We start from the raw sequence: 10362 nt of genomic DNA on the forward strand, positions 1-10362 counted from the left end.
TCTTGCAAGGAAAGGAACGTGACTTTGTGGGCCTTTGATGTTTGTTCATTAGATAAAAGATACTGGGAGACATGTACTAGAAAATATCTAGCAGTTTTGTATGTGTTTTGACCATCAGGTCAAGCTAGGTTACGTTAGGTTACGTTATATTTCTATGTGTTGATCCGAAAAGAAGCTTGGATATACAGTGTGAGAGGGTAGAAATGTGACAAGTGGAAATAAATGACTTTCTTACCTTGGTGGTCGAACAGCTAATGACTTCCGGTGTGCCAAAAGTGCCAAAAAGTAAGTGCAAGCTCAGAGGAGACCTGTGCGTTTGCAGAGCAATGACCTACCTGTGCACATGAGACAGGACTCTTCCTTCTCTGTTTTTAAATCTCTTCTTAAAACTCATCTCGTTTCATTGGCCTTTGACACTATTTTTGTTTCTATTGTGCTTAATTCCATGGCTGGTACTTTTACCCATGTTTTACGTCTTTTACCTTATTTTCGATTTTTATTGCCTCATGTTAGGTCTTTCTATGTCTCATTTATTCTGTCCATCTATTTATTATTCTGTGCTGCACATTGGTCCACTGTGGTTGTTTTAAAGTGCTTTATAAACAAAGTTGGATCGCACTGGATCATCATGTCTGTCAGAAAAGTTTGCATCAGAGAGCAGAGTGGGAGTGACGTATTGTTTTAGTGGCTCTGTGTTTTCGCACTTGCAAATATGACCATATTTGCATGAGTGAGGTGAAGTCTGCTATAGCCGATTGCCTCATTGATTAGAACAGTAAACAAAAAACAGCCATTGTCCGTGACGCATGGTTAACCATCACTCTCAGCAGTGGCGATTCTAGAGTCTCTTGGGGCCCTAGGCAAAAACTCACAGGGGGTGTCTCATATAATAAATAATCTGACACTGTGACAATCATTTTTTGATTTGAAAAGGTTCACATAAGTATCTTCTCAAAATAAGAATATAAACATTAACAATATGCAATTTAAAAATACAATTGTCTTGCTTTCTTTCTCTTTTCTTTTTTTTCACTGTCACTGTCCATGAAAAGGACAGCCTCCACTTTTTGAAGGCTTTGCATAATATGGTCTCTTTCATCGACCACTTCATTCAAGCATCGACCACTGTTACGGAATATAATACTTATTCCTTAGAATGCTTCACCTTTTAACTTATTACGTGCATCGCTTAGTTCAAAACACTTTTCGTCTAAACCTTCACAACACACTGGGTAATGCCCACGCAAAACTGATTTGCTAATCTTCCTGTTCCTGGGACCCAAGGCCATATTTCTCCTTTCTCTTTTCACACAGGCCTTTTGTGTGCTACATGGATAAGTTCATGACGTGAGAACCGGCTATGAAACTATGTAAACTTTCTCTGTGCCTCAGAGGTGTTGTCCCGTCTTGACACTCTTTGCAAAGAAATAACACAACCCTTCAACAATCCATTTGATACTCAAGCTTTATTTTCTCATCAGACATCTTAAATTCATCTTGATTCAGAGACAAGGGAGGGCCGACCAAGAAAATCTCTGATCTTCACTGCTGGGATCCTATGAACTCAAAGGTCTCATCCAAAGATTGTCTGGTGAGAGAAATTTTATTTTTGAATCACCTGGATACGTAATTAAACAAGTTAATTTTCAGGTTCCCAAAGCATTCCTAGACTGGGGTATTCCACTTGTTTGGAACAAGTGTTCTGAATATCAATTCATAGTTACTTTGTGCCGGTCAAAAGGTTTAATCCTCACAGAGACGTCTGTGTTGTAACACTCTGTGAGAAGGATACACAGAGTTATTTAGGAGAAAAGTGTGCACACTGCCTGCTCAGGGAGAATGGGTATAGGGTACAGCCGAAGATCAAAGGATCCCGAACCTGAGGGGCCAATAATGGAAACCATGAGGAAGAAAAGGGGACCAGAAAGCATAAGTGTATTGCATTGTTGGAGCGTTGAATTTGTTCCCTAAACAAATTTCCTAGAGTGAAACAATTGGAGGATAAAATGAAGAAAACCTGAGAAGAAACAATGAGCAACAATGGCACTTTTGCTGGATGTTGAAAATCATGAAAAAAAAAAACTTGGAATGTGGAAAGCTGAAACCAGGGAAAGAACACACACATCGAGACAAATGGCATAATGTGAGATGACTAAAGATGACGTGGGAGAGAAAGTAGATAAGAAAGGTGCTGTATTGTCTGATAAGAATGATGCACTGTCTGAACACACACACACACACACACTCGCAGCCAGTTTCCACCACTGACCACTCAGACACCGGATCCCACGGTACTAACACTGGAGCGCAGCAAGCTCAGAGGAGACCTGTGTGTTTGCAGAGCAATGACCTGCCTGTGCACACGAGACAGGACTCTTCCCTGTCTGTTTTTAAATCTCTTCTTGAAACTCATCTCATTTCATTGGCCTTGGACACTATTTGTTTTTGTTTTTATGGTGCTTAATTCTACGGCTTTGTTTTTTAGAGGTCTTTTATTGCCTTGTGTGAGGTCTTATTTTTTATGTCTTATTTAAAGTGCTTTATAAACAAATGGATTGGATTGCACTGGATCATCATCATGTCAGTCTAGGTCATTCATCTGCACATGACGTCACACTTCAATGGAGTTGACACGAAACAATGCTGTTTGTTTTAATGAGAGCAATGGCCTTTTTGATAAGGTAAACAGTCATAACAAACAGCCATTGTCTGTGATTCATGGTCAACCCATCACTCTCAGCATTACAGGGCTGACTGGGTTGTACCACAGGTTAGGATATTTGAATATTTTACTCCACGAAAAGGACAGCCTCCACTTTTGTAAGGCTTTGCATTATATGATCTCCTTCATGCAAAAAGCATCAGCACCTGCTCTGGTGGAGGTCGTTGAATTGTATTTGTTTTTCCCCTCATCTGCTGACTAGTTGTTTTCCACCAGTATTCTCTATTTTTCTACATCTATTTTGTCTTTACTCAGTCCCCTGGAAAAGACAGCTAAGAAATAGAAGATGGCGTCAGGGGAGAAGACAGAGCCGATGCGTGTCCTGGTGACAGGTGGATCTGGGTTGATTGGCAAAGCCATTGAGCATGTGGTGTTTAAGGAAGGTGGGAAACGTGAGGGAGAAGAATGGTTCTTCCTCTCCTCAAAGGACGGAGATCTAACGTAAGTTGCCAGAGTTGTAAGTTGATTTTTCACATTTTGTCCTTACCGGGTGTGTGGTTTTTGCTGTTATCAAGTTTGTGTCTTGATAATTCATAGATGGAGTTTAGTGAAGTATGCTCCCAGTGGCCCTCATTTATCAAACGTGCGCACACGCGCCAGGTCAGACCAGAAGGTGCACGCAAGTTTGAAATCACGGCGGACTCGCAGCGCAGGGTGTGACTGTTATCGGATAAATGTTATCGGATGTTCAGAGGTTCCCAGAGAGTTCGATTTAAATAAACTGCTGGATTTCGCTATTGTTAATAATCTATAGCAACATATTCAGCACTTAAAAATATGATTATTTGTTTGTCGACGGGCTACAGGTGACATAATTACAACCAGTTTGGATTATTCTGTGCGCAATTACGCACGCACGCACGCACACGGGTGACAGTGGAGCTGCACCGGGCTGTGTCTGAGGGAGCAGCGGAGAGAAACCTGTTGTGAACACATGGCTTGTGGGGTTGTGTACAATATAAGGACAAGTATTAAGTGCCCACAGAGCCCAGAGAATTCAAACTCTACGGATGCTGCTCGTGAATGTGGCAGATGAAAATGTTTTTAAATGATCTGAAGTGGTGCGTCATCTTCTCCCCTGGCTGAAGCGAAGTCACGCGCTTTTTGGTGGCGATTTCGATCATCCATCCCTTAAAAGCCTGTATATGTGACACACACCCCCAGGATGTCCATATTAGAAGTTGTGTATTATTCCCACGGCAATTTACCATGGGTGCACCTGCCGCACAGATTTGTGCCACTAAGGGTTCATTTTCAACTCAGTGTTTGGTCAATGATAAGGATAGATGAATGAAATATTCAAAAATGTCTCTTCACTCTTCACTGTTGCTTCCTGACTTCCCTTGATCCCAAGCTGACAAACAGAATCATTTCTTATTTTTAAAATTCCGATACCTTTGCAGCTTCTGAAGCTTCTCTTCGTGGTCCCGAAGCTTGGAATTCAAATTACGAGCATTTTCAGCCACAAAGGCTGCAGGTGTACAGTTTTACGCAAGTTTGATAAATGAGGGCCAATGTGTGCCAAAAAGGAAAGAAGTAGTGAGCACTCTCTTCAAAATACAGATGTATTATGTATTTACTATACAATATTTAATTTTAAATTTATAGTATAGGTCTATTATTATTATTATTGTTATTATTGTTATTTTTGTTTCATGTTTCCTTTTATACTGTTTACTTTATGTTCCCGCTTGGACAAACAGGAAGTCAAACAGACATTTATCAAAGCTGAGTTTTTTGTGATCTTTAAACAATGTATTGAAATATAAACAGGGATGTTGAGCAGACCAGAGCTGTGTTCAAGAAGTATCATCCCACTCATGTCATCCACCTTGCTGCCAAAGTGGGAGGACTCTTCATGCACTTGAAACAGAACCTGCAGTTTCTGGTGAGTTCATGATCCCCCACTGTAAAAGTGAAGTCTTGTATCTATTGTCTTTGAACTGTCATGGCCAGTGAGTGACAATCTGACTTCTTTTACAGAGAGACAACATAAAGATCAATGACAACGTCCTGCACACTGCCCATGAGACGGGTGTTAACAAAGTTGTGTCTTGCCTGTCCAGTTGTATCTTTCCTGACAAAACTACATATCCCATTGATGAGACAATGGTAAGTGGAGCTACACGTGTGGAGTGTTTTTGATTGAGTCACTGAGTTTCAATGAGGTGTCTCAGATAGTGATGTGTGTAAATGATAAGAAAATGTAAAAAAAAGATTGCCTTATTCTCACTCTCCAAGATACACAATGGGCCACCTCATGAATCAAATTACGGATACTCGTATGCCAAAAGGATGATTGATATTCAGAACAGGTAAGCACCAGGTGTGTGTGTCTAATGTGTACATTCATCTGACACTGAGACTAAGGATAAATGACTGGAGGATTAGTGCTTGACCAGATAAACCGGTTCAGTTCCACAGGTTGTCTTTTGTTGCTTTTATTTAACCAGCATGGTACCCATGAACTACTTTTTTTTCATGGATATGACAAATGCATTTGTGTGTCATTTCTGTTTTGGCAAAAGACAGAAATGAACAACTACCAGCATCTGAAATCTTCTCTCTCTTCTCTGTGGGGACAGGGCATACTTTCAGCAGTATAAGCGTTGTTACACATCAGTCATCCCAACCAATGTGTTTGGTCCCTATGACAACTTCAGTCCAGAAAATGGCCACGTGCTCTCAGCACTCATGTGCAAGACACACAAAGCCAAACGTGTGTAACTCACAGCCACAAATCCATCTTCTGTAACAGTGACTACAACCACAGATAAAAAAAACACACAATAACTGTAGAGGGTTGTTTTTCTTCTTTGTCTCTCACAGAAGATGGAACCCACGTGAAGGTGTGTGGCACTGGAAATCCACGAAGACAGTTCACCTACTCTCTGGTAAAGTCTCAGTGTGCTGCTGTCAGATAGTTCACAGTATACAATTAATACAAACAATATATATATATATATGTTGCTATTTAAATATCTTACAACGGTATAAACGTATTCCAGCATGTTGACTAACAAAGTCTACACAAACTAATTCCCATTGTTATTGTTTATTCTCAGGACTTAGGCCGTATACTTGTCTGGGTCCTGAGAGAGTATGATGAGGTGGATCCTCTTATCACTTCTGGTGCGTACACTTCTCACTCTGAATGTACATTACGTGTATTACACATTATAGTCATCTTCCATAATATCAACTGTCTCCGACCCTCTCTCACTCCTCACACCGCTGCCATCCTGATCCACAGCCTTGTCACTTCCTGTTTGGATTATTGATTTTGGCCAAACACAACTCAGTAGAAACCAACTGAAACTGGCAAATCACAAAGGCTTCTGTGTAACCCTGGCATCACATCATTTGTCTACAGAGTGTTCCTCATTATATCTTTGTTGTACATAACCCAACTGGGGCAGAGGACCGATAACACAACTACGTAGTCCTCCCTGTATTCCACTCTAGGTATCAGCAGAGGAAGGCTTAGGTGCCAGACATCTTGACCTGAAGTCTCTCCCCTCTCCCCCTTTTCTCCAAAACCTTAGATATACCTTAACTCAGAGATTCACTGGACAGAAGATGCCCAACTCTTAACATCTCCTTGTTCATGATTGGCATTGTCTCGGTTCTCCTCGGATCTGAGCTGCCTTCAATAAAACCTTTCAACTTAACCCATCACTGACTCCAGAGGTTCCATCATTGGTCGTCTCACTTGATAATCAAAATCTCCACAACAATCCTCAGATCCTCCTCCTCCTCCATCCCCCTCACTGTCCCTCCTGCCCGTCTTGTCACCAGCTCTGGAATTCCCTCACTCCTGACCTTCACAACACGGATTCCCTCCCACATTTCAAGTCCAAACTAAAAACTCACCTGTTCAATAGCATACTCCCAATGACCACACAGCACTGTTTTGTTATCATTATTAGTATTATTATGATTATTATTATTATTATTGTTGTTATTATTATTTATTTCCAGTTGGGTCAGAGAAGGAAGTTTCCCTCAAAGAGGCCGTGGACATGATCGCAAAGGCTTTGGACTTCAAGGGTGAAATAGTCGTATCCTTCAAACATTTCCTGGTAATCCAGACACCAACGCCTGCTCCCACAGGCTGGTTTCAGGATTCCTTGATAATGCATGAACTGTTCAGAAGGTGTTCTATTTTGAGCAATCTTAAAAACCATGTTTATGAACCCGTTAAGTTTAAAAAGAATAATGCGGTTTACCCTTGACACTTCACACTAGTATGACACCACTATGTCCGATGGGCAGATGAAGAAGACGGCGAGCAATGACAAACTGAGACGCTACCTTCCTGACTTCACCTTCACACCGCTTGATGAAGGTCAGAGTTCATAGTACAAGTTAATGAATGTGGATGAATATTTGCCTGTGTTTTAAAGTAACTCTTTCCTTTTATTTTATCTGTCCTTCCAGCTATCAAGTTGACCTGTGACTGGTTTGTGGCCAATTACGACATTGCGAGAAAATGATGTGATGAAGCACTGAGCTGAAAACACTGCATGTTCTTGCTGGTGTTGTTGTTTTTCTTCTTTTTGTTTTGGAGTGAACATCTGCAATATGAGCAAACATACGAGGGCCAATAATTACTTATGCTGTTGATGCAAATGTATTCTTCTGATTTGCTGATTGACGTCTTAAGACTTCTCTATATTTTTGGTTTTATGGTGCAGGGAGGGGCAATATTCACAGTGATTATGTTTTCTAAACGAACTTGCATATTAAAATTAAAGGGATATTCCACTCAAAAGATGTTATTTCTTGTTGTTTGAACACCGAGGGTATCGCAAACGACACGTTTGTGCAAGCGCACTTTGCATTATCGTAAACGCGACGGTTTGTGAAAGCTGAGAAGTTGCATGTCAAAGTGGTTAACAACATGTGGTTATTGGAGTAATTTCAGATACTGAAAGTTATCCTTACTCATAGGACATTTTCTGGCCCTTTTATGTTTAAACTAAGCAAACAAAAAACATTTAGAGGCTTTGGTGTTGAAGGGTTAATGCTTTTAGAATAGAACAGAGTATCTGTCATTGCAACATGTACTATGACACTGAGTGCATTCTTTAGTAGTGTAGTAGTTTATTTAGATTCCAATCATCTAAATAAACAAGGATAAAAAGGACATCAAACATACCAACCAGAGACAAACCTTCGCTATTACCACAGATATAATAAACGTTTGTTTACACATTAACGGCAGTTGGAGAGAGCTGTACACGTCAGTGATACACCATTACATGCTTCAGTGGACCGAATTGGGTTCTAGCCGGAGCAACCTGGGGTTAGATGTTAGATCTGCATGTAGCCATCGGAGCCTAATGTCTGTTTAAATGATTTTAAATGAGACCTACACACTTCAAAGGAGAGACAGTGGACTGTCCCCAACTGATGAGGTTTGAACCTAGGTGATTGACATTTACAGATAATCAAAGAGCAGAATATATAGAGTGATGACGTTTCGTCTGGGGAAAACCTATTGTCTCCAGGGGTGTGATCTGACTGTCTTAAATATAAAAGGTAGTCAAAATATATCCTAAAATCTAATGCTAAATAAATAATAAAAAAATTAGACTCTTAAGAAAGACAAACAAGTAGTTGGGGATGTGTGCAGGCTGTAGGTTCAGCCAGCATCGATACTGTACCTGCCTGACTTCACCATCACACCTGTAGTCGTCCTGACATGTAGGTCAGAGTTCATAGTGTTGTAGATGGAAATGGAAATGTTTTTATGAATTACTTTTATAAATTATAACTATTATATCTTATCTTTTTTCTATTGTTTGTCACATCGTGTTCTCTTTAAGACTGTTTTGTATTACTTGTAGCCTAGTAATGTGGCCGGCTACAGTAAATAACATCACTCCTTGTTGCCTGTGCTTCATCTGTGTTTCTCAACACACAAATGAGAGATTTGATTAAATATTTGCATGTGTATTCAGCATCGCGGGTGATATCCTCTCTCTTTGTTTCTGTCCATCAAGTTGACTTTTGATTGATTTGTAGTCAAACGAGTCATTGTCAGTGGACAATGAACAATGAACCCTTAGTGCTCATGTGGCACGCATCTGTGCGGCAGGACATAAGACACTATATATATACTTGATTCTTTTCACTTTTATTCCAATTTTATTCCAGGAATCATATTAACATCTAAAAATGTAGAATTAAAATGATTAAAGCCCCATGTGTGTAACCTTTGGGGGAACTTATTGGCAGAAACTGAATATAATAGCAGTCAAGGAAATTCCTATACTGTGCATATTCTGCAAACTGTCCATAATGTACATTCTACAATTTATTGTAACTCCTTTTTTTTTTTATATATAGCCTTAGTGTTAATATCTTTATATATTGTGCTTTTTTTTTGGTAATGCATGTTTAATATTTATTATCTTTATCTTTACTGTCTTTGCTGCTGTAACAATGCAAATTTCCCTTCACTATCTTATCTTATTCTTTGTAAGAAAAAGGAGTATTCCTATGAGTCAAATTGTCCTAGTGGATTTATTTTAATTAAGAGTGCATGTTGGATAAAGGCGTGATAAAGAGTTGTTCTCTTCTTTAGTAGTTGGAGAGTTTCCATGCGTAGGTGGTCTGAACCAGGTGTTAAACAAGGTGGAGAAACAGGAAGGCAGCTGTTTGCAAAGACATATACGTTTTTACAGTCTGTGTGTAGTGGAGCATGCGATATATAGGATTTTGGGATTGTATCGGGTCCAGGGTGTACCCCGCCAAAACCCTCATGTGGAGGATAAAGCTGTAGAAGACGGATGGATTATATCAGATTTTACATTATATATATATATATATATATATATATATATATATATATATATATATATATATATGTATATATATATGTATATATAGAGCATAGGTCATTTTTATCTTATTTTATTTTATTCTATATTGTATGGTGTTTGATACCTGGGGTGTTTTCTCTTTCCGGTCTCCTGTAAAGTGTGACTCTAATTTTAACAGTGCTGTGTGTGGATGTTGGAGCTGTTAATTTCCCCGAGGGAACCTCCCAAAGGGATTAATAAAGTCGTCTGTCTGTCTAACTGATATGCAACACAACTTTAATTTCCTGTACCTCAGTTGTGTCATCACTCACTAACTCTCAGTTATTTAGTGAAGTATTAGTGCATGTTTGATGCTGGCACTGACATGTCTGTGAAGAGCTCATCTGTCAATTCATTATGGATTTGCAGTTCCTCCCTTTGACCATTGGAAGGCAGAATATACTCAAGGTACATGTTCTGCCCACTGACAGGTACTAGGTATTAACAATATTGCAATAGAAGCATTGTAGACTTCCATCCGTCCATCTTCTACCACTTTATCCTCCACATGAGAGTCGTGAGGGTCAGCTGACATAGGGCGAAAAGCGGCGTACACACCCTGGACAGTTTGCCAGCTCATTACAGGGCCACATAGAGACAAACAACCATCCAGTCTCACACCTACGGTCAATTTAGAGCGTCCAATTTGCCGAATCCCCATATTGCATGGTTTTGGAATGGGGGAGGAAACTGGAGAACCCGGAGAAAACTCACGCACGCGAGGGGACACGAACATGCAAATTGCATTGTAGAACTTGATTATTGAAGTTC

At 39.9% G+C, this 10362-nt stretch overlaps 1 protein-coding gene across 4 annotated transcripts; it reads left to right on the top strand.

The window, feature by feature from the left end:
- The first annotated feature begins 1253 nt into the window (after positions 1–1253).
- On the top strand, positions 1254–8302 carry LOC131475079 (GDP-L-fucose synthase-like). 4 transcript variants are annotated; one of them, XM_058652921.1, is made up of 11 exons: positions 1254–1591; positions 2978–3163; positions 4496–4610; positions 4706–4834; positions 4964–5037; positions 5308–5441; positions 5552–5616; positions 5788–5854; positions 6704–6783; positions 6971–7070; positions 7163–8302. In XM_058652921.1, exons 2-11 carry the CDS (start codon positions 3009–3011, stop codon positions 7216–7218), a joined length of 975 nt encoding a protein of 324 aa, XP_058508904.1. In that variant the 5' UTR covers positions 1254–1591; positions 2978–3008; the 3' UTR covers positions 7219–8302. The 4 variants fall into 4 exon arrangements, with proteins under 4 accessions (XP_058508904.1, XP_058508905.1, XP_058508906.1 ...); XM_058652922.1 differs by lacking the exon at positions 1254–1591 and adding an exon at positions 1721–2291; XM_058652923.1 differs by lacking the exon at positions 1254–1591 and adding an exon at positions 2327–2681.
- Positions 8303–10362: the final 2060 nt, after the last annotated feature.

Source organism: Solea solea, chromosome 16, assembly GCF_958295425.1.
Source record: "Solea solea chromosome 16, fSolSol10.1, whole genome shotgun sequence".
Taxonomy (NCBI): Eukaryota; Metazoa; Chordata; class Actinopteri; order Pleuronectiformes; family Soleidae; genus Solea; species Solea solea.